At 42.8% G+C, this 22,270-nt stretch overlaps 1 protein-coding gene across 1 annotated transcript; it reads right to left on the minus strand.

The window, feature by feature from the left end:
- Window positions 1-5,675: 5,675 nt before the first annotated feature.
- On the minus strand, window positions 5,676-19,906 carry noc4l (nucleolar complex associated 4 homolog). Its single transcript, XM_083793915.1, has 15 exons — window positions 19,741-19,906; window positions 19,013-19,133; window positions 18,315-18,421; window positions 16,707-16,814; window positions 14,543-14,692; window positions 13,515-13,617; window positions 13,356-13,390; window positions 13,222-13,272; window positions 12,262-12,373; window positions 11,384-11,444; window positions 10,146-10,256; window positions 9,322-9,485; window positions 6,944-7,026; window positions 6,418-6,531; window positions 5,676-5,953 (listed from the first exon to the last, which is right to left on the minus strand). Exons 1-15 carry the CDS (start codon window positions 19,891-19,893, stop codon window positions 5,816-5,818), a joined length of 1,611 nt encoding a protein of 536 aa, XP_083650041.1. The 5' UTR covers window positions 19,894-19,906; the 3' UTR covers window positions 5,676-5,815.
- Window positions 19,907-22,270: the final 2,364 nt, after the last annotated feature.

Below are 22,270 nucleotides of genomic sequence, written 5' to 3' on the forward strand. Positions count from 1 at the left end.
AGAAGAAATTGCCGCAATCAACATGGATATAGATAAACCAGAGCGTTTGAAGCTGACTGGGAATGTCGACAGCAACTGGCGTGCCTTCAAACAGCAATTCCAGCTGTATATTGCAGCTATGGGACTGGAAGAAAAGTCGGATGCAAGGAAAGTAGCATTACTTCTTACAATGGCAGGCCCACAAGCTATTGAAGTTTACAATACGTTTGTCTATGAAGAGCCAGATGACAAAAGTAAATTGGATAAAGTGCTCGAGAAGTTTGATACACATTGCTCTCCAAAGAAGAATGAGACATACGAGAGATATGTATTTCGTTCTCGAGTGCAGCAACAGCGTGAGCCTTTTGATAGTTTTCTCACTGATCTGAAGCTAAAAGCTCAGACATGCAACTTTGGTACTCTGAGGGACTCCATGATACGGGACCAAATTGTTTTCACTGTGGAGGATAAGAAACTCAGGGAAAGGCTACTGAGGGAAACTGAGCTGACGCTGGATGGAGCAATAAGGATCTGTCATGCAAGTGAACTGTCCCAGATGCATATAAAGACATTCAGTGAGATGGGGACATACGGCGCAACCAGCGTAAGTGACAGCGATGTGTGCGTAATTTCAAGAGGAGGAGAAAGACGCACACAGACACGCCCTGCACAGCAGCAAATGAGCGATGCAACATTCCACTGCAAAAGGTGTGGTTCACAACACGGACCCAGACAGTGTCCAGCGTTTGGTAAGCAATGCTCTAACTGCCATGGCAATAACCACTTTGCTAAACAGTGTTTCTCAAAAGGAAAAGAGAGAAAGAAAGGGAGAACTGTAAATGTAGTGGATGACAGTGATCAAAGTGATGATTTGAGTGACACATTTTTCGTTGGCATGGTGAACTGTGAAGATGAGCCTGTAAAAGAGGTTAATGCCATTAAGCAAGATAAATGGACAGCACCACTGCAGATAAATGGAACTTTGGTCACTATGAAACTAGACACTGGTGCAAAGGCAAATTTAATCAGCATGTCAGATGTCAAAGAAATGAAGGAAAGGCCAAAAATACAGAGAAAGACACTTGCACTGAAAGACTATAATGGAAAAATAATTGACAGTATAGGAACATGTAAACTGAAAGTCACTGTCAAAGGCAAAGTGCACCACCTACTGTTCTCTGTTGTGGCTGAAGAACGTGATTCACTGCTAGGTGACAAATCATGTGAAAGTTTGGGCCTAGTGAGAAGAGTGTATCGCATCAATACAGCTGTAAATGTGAAAAGTGAATCTGTGGACTCCATTGTAAAGAACTATGCCGAAGTCTTCAGTGGTTTTGGTTCGTTGCCATTCACATACAAAATACAGCTGAAAGAAAATGCACATCCAGTTGTGCATGCCGCACGTAGAGTTCCAGCTCCACTCAAAGATGGTGTAAAGAAAGAGCTGGACAGGATGACAACATTGGGAGTAATTAAAAAGATTGAGGAACCAACAGATTGGGTCAACTCCATGGTGTGTGTAAAGATCTCAATGAGAACATTAAGCGGGAGCACTATCAAATTCCAAAACGTGAGGAGATCACGAGGGAGATGGCGGGTGCCAGGTACTTTTCAAAAATGGATGCATCACAAGGTTTCTGGCAGCTGAAATTAGATGAGGACAGCACCAAATACTGTACCTTTAATACACCTTTCGGGAGATATTGTTTCCTAAGACTCCCATTTGGAATAATCTCAGCTTCTGAAATTTTCCACAGAGCAGTGGAACACATCATTGAGGGGCTAGAAGGTGTGAGATGTTATGTTGATGACATTGTCTGCTGGGGGTCCACAATCCAGGAACACAATGAGCGGCTAATAAAAGTGATGGAGCGAGTGCAAAAGTATGGGCTAAAGCTCAACCAAAAGAAGTGTCAGTTTGGAGTTCAAGAGATTGTCTTCCTGGGAGACAAGCTCTCTGCACAAGGTGTAGAGCCTGATCAAGAAAAAATAAAAGCCATAAAGAGCATGCCAAGGCCCACAGACAAGTCAGGTGTGTTACGAATAATGGGCATGCTAAATTTCATTGGCAAATTCATTCCCAACTTATCAGTCAAAACATCCTGCATTCGTGAGCTACTGCATAAGGGAAATCTATTTAAATGGACAGCCAAACATGAGAGTGAGTGGGAGAATCTAAAAAATACACTGACCACTGCACCTGTATTGACTTTCTTTGACCCAAACAAGAGGATCAAGGTGTCAACAGATGCATCAAAAGATGGAATCGGTGGAGTGCTCCTACAGGCTGAAGGTGAGCATTGGAAACCAGTGGCCTATGCATCAAGAACCATGACAGAGACTGAATGCAGATATGCTCAAATAGAAAAAGAGTGCTTGGGCTTGGTGTTTGGTCTAGAGAAGTTTCACAGCTACATATATGGGCTACCCTCCTTCACTGTGGAGACAGATCATCGTCCATTAGTAGCGATTATCAAAAAGAACTTAAATGACATGTCACCAAGAATTCAACGTCTCATGATGAAGTTGCAGAGATATGACTTTGAGCTGGTATATACACCAGGAAAGCACCTGATACTTGCCGACGCGCTCTCACGAGCACCCACAAGGAGGTATGAGAGTACAACAGATGAAGATGTTCAATGCCATGTGAACATGGTTTCTGCTGCACTTCCAGTGTCAGACAAGAAGTCCATGGAGATAGCTGTTGAAACATCAAAAGACACAGAGCTGCAGCGTGTCATGGAGAACATGCAGAATGGATGGCCTGTAGGAACCTGCCCACTGTTCTACCACGTCAGAGGTGAGCTCAGTGTTGTTGATGGACTGGTGCTGAAACAAAACAGAATTGTCATTCCACACAATTTAAGACAGGATATGCTACAGAGAATTCATGAAGGTCATCTCGGTATCGAGAAATGTAAAAGAAGGGCGAGAGACACAGTGTACTGGCCTGGAATTAACAAGGACATTGAGAGAATGATCAGCAGATGTGAAACATGCCAGAAACATAGAAACAAGCAAACCAAAGAGCCTATGGTGCTAGTGGATGTGCCAACAAAACCATGGCAGAAAGTAGGAATGGACTTGTTTCATCTGAAGGGGAAAGATTATCTTGTTGTCATTGACTACTATTCCAACTTCCCTGAAATGGCATTACTCTCAAACACATCATCAAGCTGTGTCATTACACATGTAAAATCCATCTTTTCCAGACAAGGGATACCTAATGTGGCCCAGAGTGATAATGGACCTTGTTTCAATAGCAAGGAGTGGCAGAGATTTGCAGAACAGTATGACTTCAAGCACGTTACATCTAGTCCTCTGTATGCACAGTCAAATGGGAAAGCTGAAAAGGGAGTTCACATTTTAAAGCAACTGCTGAAGAAAGCTTCTGATAGTGACTCAGACCCTTACCTAGCTTTACTCACCTACAGAGCAACACCACTTGAATGTGGACTATCACCTGCTGAGCTGCTGAACAACAGAAAGCTTCGTACTACATTGCCATGCATCTCAAATCAGCCAAATAAACATCTGGAACTGAAACTGGAGCAGAAGATACTACAACAAAAGATGAAGCAGAAGTCATTCTATGACAGAGCAGCAAAACAGCTTCCACCACTGTCAAGCAATGACACTGTTAGGATTGAAGAGCCTGGTGGATGGAAAACAAAAGCCACTGTTCTTCAAGAAGTAGCTCCACGATCGTTCACTGTGAGGACAGAGGAAGGACAGATCTTCAGACGCAATCGCCGCAGTCTTCTTAAAACACCAGAGACTGTTGAGGAGCTCAGTGAAGGACCGACTGAGTCTGAGTCCATCTCTCCACCTGTCACAGATACACAAACACATACACAACCCACACCATCTACTCCTGTACTTAGGAGATCCACAAGAGAAAGCATAAAGCCTGACAGACTGATCTTGTGAAACAGACTGTTTAAAAAAACTGCATTAAAAAACAAACAAAAAAAAACATTGTAAAAAAAGAAAAAAGAAAAAAGAAAGAAAAAAGCATTGTAAAATTGAAAATATTGTCCAAGGTTTATTGCAGGAAAGGAAAGTCAAATGATCATTTATGCTGACTACCTTAGTGTATTCGTTTTATACTTACTCTATGATTATTGTTGCCTTGTGATGTGCTTAGAGAGAAATAGCATTATTAGATATTTCACAGAAAGGGAGATGTGATGATCATGATCAGTATCTATTATCTTTAACCACAAGGTGTCAGTGTCTGTAGTGTCTGTGTCAGTAGTGAAATCCATATAAGGGCACACAGAGACAGGAAGTCAGATGAGATAGAGTTCATGTCAAGAACAAACATTTGTATACCTGTTTGATTGAATAAAGAAGCCTTGGAGTCAAAGTACTTGGTCATCATTGAATCAACAAACAGAACACCAGGGACCCCGCAAGAAGCAAAGATTTGAGTTACAAACGTTCGCTCTGAAAGAATATATATTCAAAGATTTGCAGCACATTTTCGCGATTTTTCAAAAATAGCGGACCTACAAGCTCGTAGCGCGGCACTCGCGCTGCCGCGCTACGAGCTTGTAGATCTGCTATTTTTCAATGGCTAAAGTATAACAGAATGCTTTAAAACAACAAAAGGTGTTCCTACAACAAATATATACACAATTCTGAAAGTCCATGGTGGCTAATAATTAAGCTACACATTTTGGTTAGGGTTTGGTAATGGTGACAAATTGAATTGGAGTCAATTCCGTTTAGCAATTGTTTTCTATACCATTTTATTAATAAGAGATATTAATCAAAAAAAAAGTAAAAAACTAAAAAAGGGGTAAAGTGATTGATAATAAAATGGAAAATATAATGGAACTGTGGATGCAATCTTTGAAGTGTGAGCACCAACTATACTTGGCCAAGACAAAATGTCCAGTAAAGATGATAAAAACTCACTAATTGGTATGGGAAAAGTTTTAACACATTATGTGCCCCTTTCATTCTTTCAAAATAGCGACGTGGGGTGCCCACATGTGGGCCCACATTTAGAAAACAAATGTCAAGACGTCTACAGTGGACGTCTTGGGCATATACTGCCCAATATGAACATCAATTAAATCTTAGGGCCGATTCATACTCCTATTTTACCGCTGTTTCGGCGCTGTAGTGCCGAAATGATTTCGGCTCGTCAGAAATTTTCAGTAGCACCGAAGAGCCGACTTTAGGACGGTACCCGCCCCCCCGAACCTCAAATGACGTCAAATTGTAGGCTTTACAGCGCCGAACCGACTTTTATTCGGCTCTAAAATAGGAGTATGAATCGGCCCTTAGTGTTGGGGCCCACTTCCAATATCCCCACGGCCCACCAGTGGGCCCCCGGCCCAGAGCTTGAGAACCACTGCTTTAACCCATTAGACCGGAGACCGATTCTACAAATGTCTTCTAAATCATGAGAAAACCCCATGTTTCTATGTCAGTGGTTCTCAAACTATTTCCATGTCAAGGACCCCTAGAATTATATGTATTTGGCCGCCGACCCCCACCACCCCAGAAGCAAAGATTTTAGTTAAAAATGTTTGCTCTGAAATAATTATATATATATATATATTCAAAGATTTGCGCCACAATTTCACGATTTATTTTATTTTTTTGCAGAACTACAAGCACTCGGTGCCGCGATATGAGCTTGTAGATCTGCTATTTTTCCCCAACAGCTAAAGCATAACATAATGCTTTAATCGGACCAGTGTGTGTGTCCAGTGGAAACCTCGTATGAATCTGATCTCAGGTCAGAATGGGTTAATCGGACCAGTGTGTGTGTGTCCAGTGGAAACCTCGTATGAATCTGATCTCAGGTCAGAATGGGCTATGCTAGCAGTCCAAAGTGCTGGCCCAGCACCGCCCCTCCGCCCTGCAGTAAGTGAGTGGCAGGCTCAAACTCCAGCGGCACCGCGGCGACCACGCCCCCCTTGGGGTCATTCTGCTTCAGGTCGCGTTCCATCAGCTGCGGACACACACACACACACACACACACACACACACACACAAAAAACAATCCACCAGAAGATGAAAAAAATACCATTTCTCGCTGTAGCGATAGGCCGACTAATCGTCTCAGCCAATAGAGTCGCCCCTTTCATGACGCCAGGCCCAGGGAATCATTCCCAATGCAGCGGCGCGACGACGCGGCGTGAGCTTGTAGATCGGCTATTTTCAGCATGCGTAAAAAAACAGTCGTTACGACGACGGCATCGAGGCCCGCCAAAATACAATTCAGCCGACCAAATCAACTGTAGATTTAGTCGACTAGAATCTTATGACATTTAGTCGACCGAAACTAGACGAACACCAAGACATTCCAGGTGACTGAAATGTGACCGAAACTAAATGGAAAAACTATTCAAGAGAACTGCGACTAAAACTAAAACCCCAACATTTGCTTGGCCCAAAAAACACCACCGGCCTCACCTCGTAGTTTGTCAGCTCCAGCAGCTCGTCGATGTCGTCCTCGAGCGTCGACAGGGGCGTGTTGATGGCCGCGGCGGCCTTGGCCACGTCCGGGTGGTAATGCTTCTGCAGGCTCTGGGACGAGGTTTGGAAAGGACCCGAGGAGGAGAAGTTCAATGAGAAAGAAACACGATAAGGCTTTCATGCGTTTCCAATCCTTCTCAACGGTTGACCCATTTTGACCCGAGAACTGATTCTCGAAATCCTGACAGTTTTGCTGACAAACCCCATGTTTCTATGTCAGTGGTTCTCAAACCATTTCAGGTCAAGGTGCACCAGAATTATTATGTATTTGGGAGCCCAGTGTCCATGACATCAGAGACAATGGGCTCGCTGCTAAAAATCTAAAATATTCTAAAACCACATATTGCACACATAAAGACCCCCAGGAAAGTGTTCTAAATCTTCTAAACGTCATTAACATATATTTTTTGTTGCAAAAGTGTCCCTTGAAGAGTAGTATTTTAACACAACAACAACAACACACCTTGAGTTCCCAAAGACTGCTCTCCAAGGCACGGCTCTGGGCGGGATCCTTCTCGTCCATCAGGTATGGGTCTTCACAAGGCTCTGTCAAGCATACATTAGTGCATTAAGCAACTAGTTGACTAGTAAATCCACTAGTCGACCTTGTTGGTACTAGTTGATTAGTTGATACGTTTTTGTATTTTTTCCCCCGATTTTGTAGGCCTCAAGATCAGGTAGATTATAGTTATAGTCAATAATGTACACAGTTTTTAAATGTACAAATATTTTATTCCAAAACATTGAAAAAAGAAAAAGAAAAAATATATTATTTTACATAATAGGTAGTAACATATCATACTATAATTAACCGAATGTCTGAATGAATGAATGAATGTCAGAAACACCACCGTATCTCCTCATTGCCTGCACCAATCGCTCCCACTTTTCACACAGGCATTGACCATAATAATATGGAGGTCTTAACAAAGCCATTTTTTTCAATAAGATTAATAATTAATTTATTAGTGAATAAAAACCCGTTTATTTGTCTGTGGTCTATCTCCGACCGAGCCACACTATTAGCACACATCTCTCCATGCCAAAAAAAATCTGCACGCTCCCAGAATCCGGCTAGGCTACATTTTACCGACGCAACTGTCATATTTACTGTACAGATATTGTTTTTACATCACCACACGATCCCACGGGACTCATCTCCCCGCAAATCACATGTCACCAGTGAAATGCATGTTGGGACGGAAACAGATTAATACTGGGACACAGTTTCCGGCGCAACATTTCCCTTGCATTCTCCAACGCACTTCCCCTTTTTCACACCGCCCCCAGGCAGGCATCAGACCTATGCATCAGACCCACATGAGGAAAACAACTCGGTCCCATAGTACAGCTACTCTTGCGTCAGTCGACAGAACTTCTTCTTTGGGGAAGCATCGCGGCCGGGTTGCGTGGCACAGGCACCTGAAAGCTCCGACAGTTGGACGGAGGCATGTTAACGTGAACACACACACTGTTTCGACACCACACTGTCCGCCCCCTCCTCAACCACCTCCTTCGCCGTGCATTACACATGGGCTACATGCACGCTCAAAGCCTGGACACTGACAACGACAGCTTACAGCCCTGCGCGCACCCAGCGTGGCTGCGTGACACACTAAAGCACGATCACAACGGAATGCTTATCTGTCGGGGTCTCGGGGTGGCCAAATGGAGACGTTTGGAGAAGACAGATCCCGTGCCGTCGGAACAACACAATGACAAAATACATACAGACAGATGCAATGACAACGACACGTTCCTAAATCACAAAACATCAAATTCTTATCCTGATTATATAAAGAACAAACTACAAAGTGCAACACCGAACTTGAAAATATTCAATAACTTCCATTTATAGGCAGAATATCACCACCATATTTACATCACACATCAATGGTGTACTTATGATTGTACTACAGCATTTAATTAGCCTATACTTTAGTGCCCAACCCAATTTCCCAAGACCATCTGTAAACAATTCCCCCCTATCAGTAATGTGATCTATTACATCGCACACTGAACATGATTTGCTGTTCATATATTCAGAACGGGTAAGGACTAGTAACAATAACAACTAGTCGACTAGTAAACTAGGCAACTAGTCAACTAGTAAAAATGACTAGAAGTGAATGCCTCAATGCCCTAGCATACATTATGACATGTTTGTTGATAAGTTTGGTTTGTGCATGTATGGCAGTGTTGTTTCCGTCGACTAAAACTAAAGGCTCATTCATAGTCTGGATTTTCGGTGGTGAGGTGACCACCACCGCTCCCGGTGGTGGTCACCTCACCACCGCTCCCGGTGGTGAGGTGACCACCGCCGCTCCGGTGGTGAGGTGACCACCGCCGCTCCGGTGGTGAGGTGACCACCGCCGCTCCGGTGGTGAGGTGAAATAATGTTGAGCGGTGGTGAGTGAAAACAGAGAGAAGGGCTGCGGGCGGTTGGCGGTGGTTTGCTCTTCACCGCGGCTCAGTGACGTCATGTTGTAGTTCAGTGGCATCACCTCACCACCGAAAATATTAGACTATGAATGAGCCTTGAGACGGGAAATGTTCGTCGACTACCTTTTTTCACCGACAAAAACTAAATGGAAACTAAATGAAAACTTAAGTTATGATGACTAAAACTAAAAGACTGAATGTCTTGACAATTTCGTCAACAGATAAAAACTAGACTAAAATGTTAGATAAGGACTAGTGGACAAGAGATCCAGTACAAGTAATTTTACACTTGGTTGCATGCTGAAAATAGCCGATCTACAATCTCACAACACGTCGCAGTGCGACGCGTTTTGAGCTTGTAGATCAGCTATTTTTTGCTACAACAGTAGCAGAACTCACCGTCTGCAGCGCTGGGCCGGTGAATGAGAACTCTACACGACGGGTGGCGACGGATCAGGTTGTTGATGAACGGCAACACCATCAGGAGGCCTGTAGGGGGCGCCGTGAGCGCCAGGCGGGCCAGGCGCTTGGCAAATGCTGCCACCAGATACACTGGCAAATGGCTGGAGGATCGCGCACACACACACACACAGTGCCACACACGCACAGCCACACACACAGTGCCACACACGCACAGCCACACAGCCACACACACACACACACACAGATTAAACCGTCACAAAAATGATTTGATCATTGCCCCAAACAAATCATTGAAAAACTAATTCATGAAATATTTTCTAGAATGCAATTCCCCAACCACAACACATTATAGGCGGGAACCCCTTTTTGTAAGCCTACCCGAAAATGGGTTAACCATACTGTACTTTCATAACGTGGGTGTGGAAAATTAGAGTAAACCGTTTAATAATTACTGCAGATCTACAAGCTCATAGAGCGGCACCGAGTGCAGCGCTATGAACTTGTAGGTCTGCTATATTTTTTTTTTTGTTAAAATGTGGTTACAAACATTTGAATATATATTCTTTCAGAGCCAGCGTTTTTAACTAAAATCTTTGCTTGTGGGGGGGGGGGGGGGGGGCCTGGAACAACATATTTTCAGATGGGGGATCGGCGGCCAATTACATATATTTTTGGGGGTCCTTGACATGAAAATGTTTGAGAACCACTGACACAGAAACATGGGGTTTTTCAGGAAACCGTCAGGATTTAGAAGACATTTGTAGAATTGTTCCCAGGTTTAAATGGGTTAAACACTTTACCTTGAGGAGAGGAAGAGGTTGGCTAGGTGGAAGAAGCGCGCTCTGTACTTCACGTGTAAAACAGAAGGCTCCAGCAGATTGTAGAGTTTCTGGTAGAAATCTGGATAATCACTGCAGACACAAACAGGGGCCATTGTTTCTGGCGATAGGGCATTCACTTCTAGAAATTCTCACTAGTTGACTAGTTGCCTAGTTTACTAGTCGACTACCGTAGTTGTTTAACTACCCATTATGAAAAAATATTTTGGTTTTTGGTTTTTTTTGGAAATAAATATTTGTACATTTAAAAACTGTGTACATGGTGACTATGACTATAATCTAGCTGATCTTGAGGCCTGGTCAACTAGTACCAACAAGGTCGAATAGTGGATTTACTAGTCGACTAGTTGAATAGTTGACTAGTTGCTTAATGCCCTACATCAAACTGTAAACGTGTTTTGTACTCGTTCTTCTCATTATTATAATGATCATACATGACTGTCATCAAAATTAAAATAAATAAAATTAAAATTAAACATCCAACCATCTAAATACAACTTGTATGGGCAGGGGTAGCTCTGGTCCATAGCTCTAATGCGTTTAATTTAGAGCCATGTTACTCTCGACTTCCGGGGCTCGCATGAATGCAGACCAGCCTCTTTTTAGTGTAAATAAAAAGAACGTTTTAGCTACTCACCAAAACAAAGGCGGGTTGTGTCATTAGAAAGCCTACTTTCCTTAGTGGAAGCACTCTGAGCCCCCCCACCACACGTATAAACGGTACTTTTTTGGCCAAAAAGGGGATTTTGTTTCCACCAGAAAAAAAAATACTTTTAGTTACTCCACTGCGCCCTCTACCGAGAATTGCCTCATGGAAAATATATTTCCTCTGGTGAAAAAAAATCCCTTTCTGGCCAAAAAGTACCGTTTATACGTGTGGTGGGGGGCTCAGAGTGCTTCCACTAAGGAAAGTATAGCTTTCTAATGACACAACCCGCCTTTGTTTTGGCGAGTAGCAAAAACGTTCTTTTTATTTACGCTAAAGACGAGAGGCTGGTCTGCATTCATGCGAGCCCCGGAAGTCGAGAGTAACATAGCTCTAAATGAAACGCATTAGAGCTATGGACCAGAGCTAGGGCAAGGACGGTACATAATACATATCCTATGGTAGTATATACTAAGTTGCCATTTCAACGATATACGTATGTCCAAGAATTTGAACACATTTCTAGCCTATATATATTATATGAGTTACTCACAGGTTGTGTTGATGCATGAGGACAAACAGCCCATTGAGGGCCAGCAAACTAATTGCGCCTCCTGTAAAGTGAGAAAACAAAAATGTGATAGAAATCATATAATGCATGTCATGGAATTAACCCATTTTGACCCGAGATCAGATTCTAAAAAAACAGTTTTCTGAAAAAGCTATGTTTCTGTGTCAGTCGTTCTTCGATTTTTCAAAAATAGCAGACGTACAAGCTCGTAGCGTGCCACTCGGTGGCGCGCTATGAGCTTGTAGGTCTGCTGTTTTTCAATAGCTAAAGCATGACATCAACAACACCAAAAGTTCTCGCCCCAAAATGGGTTAAAACTCAAAACACAATTAATCTGGACAAATCTATACCCATAGCTATGAGGCAGTGGTTCCCAAATATGTTCTTGTCAAGGACCCTCAAATTGACACTAATTAGCCCGCGGGTCCCCCATTTGAAAAGATATGCCAGGGACCCCCCACCCCCCCTCCCCCATAAGAGAAGATATTTACGGCTCTAGCAGTGATTCTCAACCCGTTTAATTTCAAGGACCTGCCCCAGTTTGACATGCATTAGTCTACGCGGACCCCCATTCAATGGCCTTTCCATCTCTGGGACCCCCAATTTATATTATTGTAAAATCAATGTTGATTTAACTCTGAGTCCATTTGTACACTCTCTGAGTTACAGACCCATAAGGGTTCCATTTGGTTTCAAAACTATCATTTAGCATGGGGGACCAATGGAACTCCCCTCAAGGACCCCTGGGGGTCCCCGCCGGGAACCCCACTTTGGGAACCACTGGTATAAGGCATTCCAAGCAATACTCTTCAAAACACTGCCCCCTAGTGTTCACACTCATACCACCAAAACAAACGTACCGACTTCGTAGGCGGCGGTCAGAAAGTCAATCATCAGAGTGGGCTTGCTCATGTGAGGCAGGACGGAGTCGTGGAGGATCACGAGAACCTTTTTGTACATGCCGTTTGGCAACTGTAGTAAAGCACAGTAAATACAGAATATATGCGAATTAGAGGGGGAAAAAAACAGCTCACGGCAATTGACCAAATTAACAGTTTAACCCATTCTGACCTGAGATCAGATTCTAAAATTGTCTTCTACATCCTGACAGTTTTCTGAAAAAGCTATGTTTCTATGTCAGTCGTTCTTCGATTTTTCAAAAATAGCAGACCTACAAGCTCGTAGCGCGCCACTCGGTGGCGCGCTATGAGCTTGTAGATCTGTAGCTAAAGCAAAACATGACGCTAACACCAAAATGGGTTCACGGAGATGAATGATATCAAAACCCATCGCGTCGCTCCACAGCCTGGGAGCGCCTGTTTACGCAATACTCAATGTTGCGTAACAGTGCGACGTCATCGAAAATGTCCCCCCCCCCCCCCGTTTAGCAGACGAGGCAGAGAATCTTAAAACGTTAATGACTCGCGATCTAAATCGTCCCGTCCAATTCTAAGAAAAGAGGGTCCCCTGCTGTCCAGTCGCTAGTAGCGGTAGATTTAAATCATAGCTCCCGTTGTTGTCGATCGCCGTTTAAGAGCGTTTTGGCTACATTTAGCTGCTACAGCCACATCCGGGATAACATCCGGTCCGTTCGGTAAAAGTGCTCCCCTGCTTTAAATCGCTATGAACATTTATTTAATGGATTAAGTAACCCCGGGCAATTAAGGTGTTTAACATGGAGGGCCATTTTGTTCCAATATCATACTCGGGAAAAGTGGGAAATCCCAGTATGAAACTTGAGCATTACTACTTTGTTACACATGTAGGCCTACTGCATAAAGAGGAGACATTAGTTCAATCAAACTACAGTTTTTCTGTACCTTGTACTTGAGAAAGCCAAGCCACATCTTCTCAAATGCACGCTTATGCTCCTAAAATGAGAAAAAATTATTACAACCTTAATTATATAATGTTGTATGCAGGAAATGAATGGTAGAAAGTTAACACTACTTACATTCAATTTAGCCGCTTTCCAATCTTTGTGCTTTGCTAAAATGACAAATGAAATTTTTAAACAAAATACTTTTACTAATGCTGCTATACGTGATATATTTAGGAAACAATACACTGTACTGATAAAGTTTCTTTTAAAAATGGCGCACAGATCTCTAACCTTCCTGTTTGACTAAGAAGTTTGTCAACTCGGCCTCCTGGCTGGGCATGTTGATGTTTGACAGTAAGGTGAACACGTTGCTCTGGTATATGGGCATCAGTGCCTGGGGTGTAACAAGGATCGATTGATCGATTGAAATATGTATTAACAGTTTGCAGAATTACAGTACATTTCAAGCACAAACTCAATACAAAGACTGTTAACTGTGAGTGGACGACCCGAAAAAGCATTACACTTGTTTACAAGAGGGTCCACCTTGTTCAATTCATCAAAACATTTAGAGACGTACAAATAGACACTTCTATATAGCCAAAGAACAGAACAGGAATTCATCATAAATGAGGTAAAAAGGGATAAGAAACATATAAAGTGAGGGGATTCAGATTTTACGGGGGCCAGTTTCGAATTGCAGCCGTCTGTAGGTGCCCTTTGAGAGCGGTTTTGAAGGAGTCAAGGGATACGCATGTCTTAATGACTGTTGATAGGGCCTTCCACATTTTGGTGGCATAGGAGCGAAAGGAATTTAGTCCCTCATTTGTGCCGAATCAGGGTTGTACATGGTTCATTGCACTCCTTCTGGAGGAAGTACAACAACATAAATTTATTGTACAGTAAAACTGCCAAGTGCTCAAAGCGCTTTACAATGGTCCATTCATTCATTCATACATACATACATAGGGAGGTGAAGTGGCGAACAGTCGACGCCAGCGTCCTCACTTCCCACATTCACACACCGACGGTGGCCAAGCTCACACCGACCGACTCATTGGAGGCAACGTAGGGTTCAGTGTCTTGCCCAAGGACACTTCGACAAGTGGACAGGAGGAGGAGCCGGGATTCGAACCGCAGACCCATGGATCATTGGACGACCATTGCTCCACCTCCTGAGCCACAGCCGCCCTACTTGAACGAGACAAATCTTTGGAATACATTACATATAGGATATGATTTCATATAGTGTTTGTTGCATGATGCATTATACAAAGAGATGAAATTCCACTGCAGCTGGAAGGGTACCACTCACTCACCCCTTTGTTTTTGTCCATGACCAGGGCGATATTCTCACGGAGAGAGCTCATCACATAATAGCGTACATCTTCCATTTCCAGGAACTCTTGAAACCTGGAGATGAGCACGGAGTTGTCCTCCGTTGTTGACAGCAGCCTCTCAGCCACGGCCTGGCGATGAAATAGATCAGAAGTATATCGGATGCTATATACAGTGAATATCTTACGTAAGATACTGAAATAGACGAGTGCAAGAATCCTTTTAGTGAAGGCAATTACAGACGTCTGATATTCAGTATTTGGCATTTGCATGAAATTACTTTCTCATTATTACCTGGACTGTGCAGTCCGCCACAGTATAATGTATTAATTTGTCCTGCTGCTACAGTATCATATTTAACAAAATATGTTTACACTTCTCAGAATAATAAGGCTAGAGGTTGGCGACAGGATCGGCGAACATGCGTTAAGGTTGGCGACAGGATTAAGGTCGGCGAACATGCGTTAAGGTTGGCGACCGGATTAAGGTTGGCGAACATGCGTTAAGGTTGGCGACCGGATTAAGGTTGGCGAACATGCGTTAAGGTTGGCGACCGGATTAAGGTTGGCGAACATGCGTTAAGGTTGGCGACAGGATTAAGGTTGGCGAACATGCGTTAAGGTTGGCGACCGGATTAAGGTTGGCGAACATGCGTTAAGGTTGGCGACAGGATTAAGGTTGGCGAACATGCGTTAAGGTTGGCGACCGGATTACGGTTGGCCAACATGCGTTAAGGTTGGCGAACATGCACTGCTCTGTGCTTGCGGTTATGGTTAGGTTAGGGTTTGTGGTATAGGTTGTCGTTGTCCAACCTAAAAACCTGCACCCACACAGGTTTACAGGTGTAAAACAGCAGAGGAAATTCCTTTCTGTGCTGGAGCATAGCAGCTGGTGCAAGAATAGAATCAATGCACCTCTAATCCATTTTGGCTCGGCAACCTTAATGTTTACTCCCAAGTCCCAACACCATCCCGCACCGCGACTGGCTAGCTGCACGTTGCTATATCTGGGCTCAGACATTTTAGAAACACAGTTTTAAAAGAGGAAACATGTCCTCTTCTCATTTTTTAAAATGAACCAAAGCTAAGATCGGGCCATAACAGGAGTTATTAAATAGACCCACAAACACAACAGCATGTATACGCGGTTGGCCAATCAGAGGCAGTGACTAGGACGTGCAGCTATAGAGCGTCGCAGTCCCTCCCCCTTTCAGAACAACGAGTGGCCCAGGAAATAAATCCCAATGCATTTTTCCCATAGGCATTTCTTAAAGTATTTATTTTAAGACGGTTACGCCGCGGACAAAGCCAACTCAGATCGTGACAAATCATGACAATGAACACAATGTTTTGGGCCGATCAAATAATTTATAAGAAGAAAAACAAAACAAATAGTGTTGTCTCCTGACTTTATTTTCTTCTTTCTAATGATTTGATCGGCCCAAAATATTGTGTTCATTGTCACGATTTGTCACGATCCGAGTTGGCTTTGTCCGCGGCGTAACCGTCTTTAAATAAATACTTTAAGAAATGCCTATGAGGAAAATGAACAGCGATTTATTTTCCGGGTCTCTCGAGGGGGCGGGACTGCGACGCTCTATAGCCCAGTCGCGGTGCGAGAGGCGGGACATGGGAAGTGAGGAGGAGAGAATTTCAGAGAAGCCAAAACTTCAACAAAAAAACGGCACTTAACGGCAACGCCGATTAACGCAGCATCACACACGTTCCTGAGGTCTCCTACTGCAGCTCTATGCATCTTTGAAACATCTCACCAACACTCAAGCGACCGTGCGGGTCCCCGTGAACAGACAGTGGGTAAAGCTGCATCCTATGGAGAGTGGATTAACTTGTAAGGGACCCTAAAGGTACCGCCGTCCAAAATACAGAAAAGGTAACCGAGGGTTCCGAAAGGGACTATGTGTGCTTGTAGATCAGCAGTTTTTTTAATTAAGTTCCATTTACGTGTTTATTTAAGTTTTATAAAAATAAATAAAAATATTTTTATTTTATTTTATACCAAATCTCGGTCAAAACATTGGTAGTCTTGGACTCTCAAATCAGGATTGGTATCACGGACGCGAAATATGTGGCATCAGTCAGCAATTTACATTGCACTTATAACACAACACCGGATAAAGAATCCTACCTGAATAAGTTCCCTTGGGAAGCTGTAATGCTCACTCCAGTCCAGGTCTTCAAGGGGGCTCTGGCCGACTGCACCAGCAAACTCCATCAGGGCACAAAGGGCATTCTCCTGTAGCAAAACAATCGACATGATCATGCCAGTGCAACTCATTATTACAGCCAGACCTCTCTCTCTCTATATATATATATATATATATATGGCCAATATTTATACAGTATGTCATTATTTTTTATTTAACTTTTTATCCCAAGATTTTGCAACCCAATTTTTTCCACCCAGTGTCAATTATCTAATGTAATCCTGGGCGCTACCACTTCCTCTGCCAACCTGGGAAGGGCAGCGGACTGACCTCATGCTTGCTTCTATGCATGAGGAGACCGAGCTGCTTCTTTTCACCTGACGCCCTTTTGGTGTTTTAAGCATTACGTTATGTTGAAAATAAATATATAAGAGCTTATACTGTAAGTCTGCTATTTTTGAAAAACCGTGAAAATGTGGCGCAAATCTTTGAATATATATTCTTTCAGAGTGAACATTTTTAATTCAAATCTTTGCTTCTGGGGGGGGGGGGGTCCCTGGAACAACATATTTTCAGATGGGGGTCGGCGGCCAATTACACATATTTTTGCGAGTCCTTGACATGAAAATGTTTGAGTGACTGACATGGAAACATAGGGGTTTTCAGAAAACAGTCAGGATTTAAAAGGCATTTGTAGAATCGTCCTCGGGCGCCAACCCTGTGTTGGTTATGTTGCAATGGAAAGCGTTGAGTTTTGTACATTGGCCATCTTTGAACAGGGATTAAGTTGTGTTTTATTTTATTTTATTTAAGGTATCTACATAATACATATTTACACAATGACATAGAAGCACATGCATCCACCAGTACGTACATGGGGTTTAGAAATAAGGTGCAGGAGCATAGCAGCTGTTAGCTATTAGTGTGGGCAAAGTCCCAAGGCGCCTATGTATTTTCTTTTTTATGGATTTATAGAATATGTTGTACTTGTATGTTGTCTCTTTGTCAACAACATGGTAATCAGTGGTATAAGGCTCTCCAAAATCAGGGTCTGACACAAAGATCTTGTGTGGGTCAGACTTGACTTGTTTTTTTTTTAGGGTTTTTTTTTTCGGCTTTCGCCTTTATTTTATATTTTTTATAGAGGGACAGACAGTAGGCTGACAGGAAATGGGGAGAGAGATGGGGGAGTGACATGCAGTAAAGGCCGTCGGGATCGGGAGTCGAACCCGCGGCACACTGACAGACTGGATTACCAGCCAAGGTGCCTGGACCGCTGAGCCACGGCCCAGGCCCAGACTTGACTTGTTGACAGTAGTTGACAGTAGGTTAAAAAAAACAGTTTGCAAAGTCGACTGTCCCAACGCACCGTTGCTGCATTTAAACCCATTAGATCAGATTCTAAAAATGTCTTCTACATCCTGACAGTTTTCTGAAAAAGCTATGTTTCTATGTCAGTCGTTCTTCGATTTTTCAAAAATAGCAGACCATTTTGTACAAGCTCGTAAGAGCTTGTACAAAATCTAACTAAATGGACAGCTCCAGTTGGTTACACTTGTAACAGGACTTTTACCGTGCGGTCAACTCACCCTGATTTGGTGAGAGTTGTGATGGAGGTGGTCTAGCAGCATCTCCACACAGCTGTTGTAACGATGACGCATGAACATGCGATACATATCCTCTGCACTGTGTTTGTCTAACGCGCGCGCACACACACACACACACACACACACACACACACACACACACACACACACACACACACACACACACACACACACACACACACACACACACACACACACACACACACACACACACACACACACACACACACACACACACACACACACACACACACACACACACACACACACACACACACACACACACACACACACACACACACGGACACAGGGAAAAAAAGAAACTTAACGTAAATTTATCCAGAGTGTACAACATTGTAAATTGAAGTTAAATTAACATGACAGAATTCATAATATTGTCTGTGTGGGGATGCAATGTACAGAAAAATAATCACACTGAGGGGGCGCCCACTGTATTTATATTGGCCACATGACGTCTCTGACACCGTCATGTAGTGCCCTAAACAAACATAAAAGTCCATAGACTTGGCCTGCAAACGATCTACGTCATAATTGCACTAAACAAACCAAGACTAGTCCATAGACCTGGCTGTCATATGACGGAATCTTCAAAAGCCATGATTTGAAGCGCCCCGGTGTGTGTGTGTGTGTGTGTGTGTGTGTGTGTGTGTGAAACTAACCAGCCGAGGTCTCCTCTTCACTGGGGAGTTTTCCTACAAACAAGTCTCTTCTCTCCAGTAAAGTGCAGAACAATTTGCTACACGCACCGATAGCGTCGATGACATTCTTCTCTTTCTCCGTCTGGAAATCAAGATGATATTAATAACAAACCACAATTTGCCAATGCCGGGTACTATTGTAGAAAGACCCTCGTCTGCTTTCCTTGGCATGAGTCATGGCAGTGGTTCCCAAACTTTTTCATGTCAAGGATCCCCAAATTGACACTAATTATCCCACAGACCCCCCATTAGAAAATAATATGCCAAGGACCCCCATAAGAGAATATTTATACGGCTCTATAGTGATTTTCAACTCATTACAAAGGAGTAAGGACCCCCAGTTTGATCTGAATTAGGATATGGTGGTCCGTATCCTAATTCAGATCAAACTGAGGTCCCAGGGATAGAAATGCCATTACATGGGGCCCATGCAATGGCATTTCTATCTCTGGGACCTCAATTTATATTGTAAAATCAAAGTTTTAAAATTAATTTAACTCTGAGAGGGTCCATTTGTACACTCTCTGTCAGTTACACACCCATAATGGGTCCATTTGGTTCCAATACTATCATTTGGGAACTCCCTCAAGGACCCCTGGGGGTCCCCGGACCCCACTTTGGGAACCACTGATTCATCCATGGGACATAACATGCCAGCAACAAACAGCTATTATTGTGTTTTCCCATACCTGGAGGCACTCGAGAACATCAAAAACGTCATTGGCGTGTTTCCTGCTATCGACAATCCTTACGACTGTGCATTCCAGGTCGATTCTCTGTCTTTTAGAGCCATCTTCTTGTGTTTTCTCCGAGCTCACGTTGCGTTTCTTGGTCGGCGCCATGTTTGTTTTTAGAAGCAAGCGGAGCTTCTTCTTGTTTTACGCTTGACATCCGGCCTGTCTGTGCATTAGCGCCACCTTCTGCTCCGGGTGAGGATCCGAAAAAAGGAAAATTGTCAGTGTGACCGAGGCCTAGGGGTCTGGTTCTGGCCCTGGTTCTGGCCCTGGTTCTGGCCGAGGAGACCTAACCTAACCTTCCGAGATGCGGAAGGGACGAATATATCTCCTTGAACGCGGACCCCCATTTGAAAATATATGCCAGGGACCCCCCATAAGAAAACCCGTTTTTATTTCAAGGACCCCCCAGTTTGACATGCATTAGTCTACGGACCCCCATTTAATGGCATTTCTATCTCTGGGACCCCCAATTTATATTGTAAAATCAATGTTAATTTAACTCTGAGGGTGTACAAATGGAACCAATTGTACTTAGTAAAAAAAAGGGTAAAAAACAAAAGTAATAGCTTCAAATCTGGCCAGTAGAATTCGTTGAAATTGAAAGTGAATTTAAGATAAGGTTACAACAAAATCAGTTAAAAGCAAGGTCATAGAAATGGGTTTTTAGCCGCCTCTTTTTGTTGCCAGTCTGATACGTAAGGGTATATAGAAGTGTCTATTTGTACGTCTCTCTAAATGTTTTGATGAATTGAACATGGTGGACCCTCTTGTAAACAAGTGTAATGCTTAATTGGGTTTGAGTTTGTGCTTGAAATGTACTGTAATTCTGGAAAACTGTTAATAAATATTTCAATCAATCAATCAATGGAAGAGTTCCACATCCTTACACAGTACTGCCCTGCTACTGTATACTGTACGAATTGCCTTTTTTATTATTGTAAAAAAAATAGCATGCATGGTAGCCTACATATGGTACGTATCAGATGAACTATAAAATATAAAAAGTTATAATGTATTTTATATTTGGTTTTATATTGACATTTATTTTACAACATAGGCTAATGTATACTATATATTAAACTACATGTAAGGCCCAATATTTCTACAAATGCTTCAAATACAAAACCTGTAATTTTGGGGATAAACAATAAGTTGAACTGTAAATTGAGGTCTGATAATGATGTACCATGTCCATGTATGTTCACATCAAATCATGTCGGAACTAACTATCCTTTATAGTATTTCTGACCATTTTCAAGTAGGACATGCACTTGTTTTTCACCACCTGTGGCCTGTGCGGTACATTACAGTACAGAGTACAGTACAGTACAGTAGAGGGACCCCAACATGGTAACTCTGTCATTTCTCAACCGCTTCGGACGCGGGGCGGCTCGCCGGAACCGGCCCGGCCTCCTGGCTGCGTTCCGTCCCTGTGGGTCTGGAACTTCCGGGGACCAAAAGTAAATTTACACAAGTATGAATATTTATATGCATATGTGCAGATTTCAATGTAGTGTCAATGTGACGTGTAGATTGCATTATACGAGTTCTCAAATCTACAAGCTCTCAAATGTTGCTACATACAGTATATCAAACCTCATATAACCTATAGCCATATTTCCCTTCTTTCTTTACATAAGCCTTTGTAGGAGTGAGTGAGGATAGAGGAGCTAGGAGAGCAGAATCTCTCAGGTACTATAGCTAGAGGATATGTTTGTTCTTGTTTTCTTGTGGAAAAGAGACCCTTTTCTGTATTTTAGGTGTAAATAATATAGGAGACCCTATGGCTGTGCCGTTTGTAAATGAGCTAAATGAGACCCTACGAGTGTGCTGTGTGGAACAAGCTTAAAGGACCACTTAACCACTTTTCAACTTATCTTCATATATAGAATGGAGGGTATATATAGTATGCGCGTGACATCATCATCAAACCTGGAAGTTATGCGGGCATGCCTACTGAGTGGCAAAAAACTACTTTCTGGCCTTGACAAGTTGACAGCCCATACATCCAAACAGAAAAGTCCTTATTTGATTGCATTAAATGACGTTAAACAACATTCAAAAGTCACTTTGTCACTCAATCTGCCATTCACTCTATGCGTGCGCATACCCTCCATTTGGTCCTGACTAATGTTCATGATAAAATACCACATTTATTTTCTACTCATGTGTCTCATAGGAGGGCCGTGGGCAGTTCAGAAACCTGTCCACCGGTGACATCGTTAGGCAGTTATTTTTCTTTTAAAAACAAGATTTAAAAATATATATGGAGCAACAAAGAGAGTGCTCGATGGAGGTGCAATACAAGTTTAAAAGAAATGTAGACTGACTGGTGCTTCAATGATCAATGGCACTGGAATACTAGAGAAAAGGTTGTGATCCGAGCACTAAAACTTTTTTTTTTAAACGAGGAGAGGGTGGAAATAAAATTCTACTTTATTTAGGAATGTTAAAAAAGCAAACATGTTTCGACTCCAAGAGC

Source organism: Protomyctophum parallelum, assembly GCF_964188405.1.
Source record: "Protomyctophum parallelum genome assembly, chromosome: 21".
Classification (NCBI taxonomy): domain Eukaryota; kingdom Metazoa; phylum Chordata; class Actinopteri; order Myctophiformes; family Myctophidae; genus Protomyctophum; species Protomyctophum parallelum.

What these genes read in the sequence shown, in the direction of transcription:
- noc4l (XM_083793915.1), bottom strand. Translation starts at nt 19,893, where the DNA reads ATGGCGCCGACCAAGAAACGCAACGTGAGCTCGGAGAAAACACAAGAA. An exon ending in GGAAAGCGGCTAAATTGAAT is followed by an intron (nt 13,273 to 13,355) that starts GTAAGTAGTGTT and finishes TTCTCATTTTAG; the next exon opens with GAGCATAAGCGTGCATTTGA. An exon ending in TGGAGCTGACAAACTACGAG is followed by an intron (nt 5,954 to 6,417) that starts GTGAGGCCGGTG and finishes GTGTGTCCGCAG; the next exon opens with CTGATGGAACGCGACCTGAA.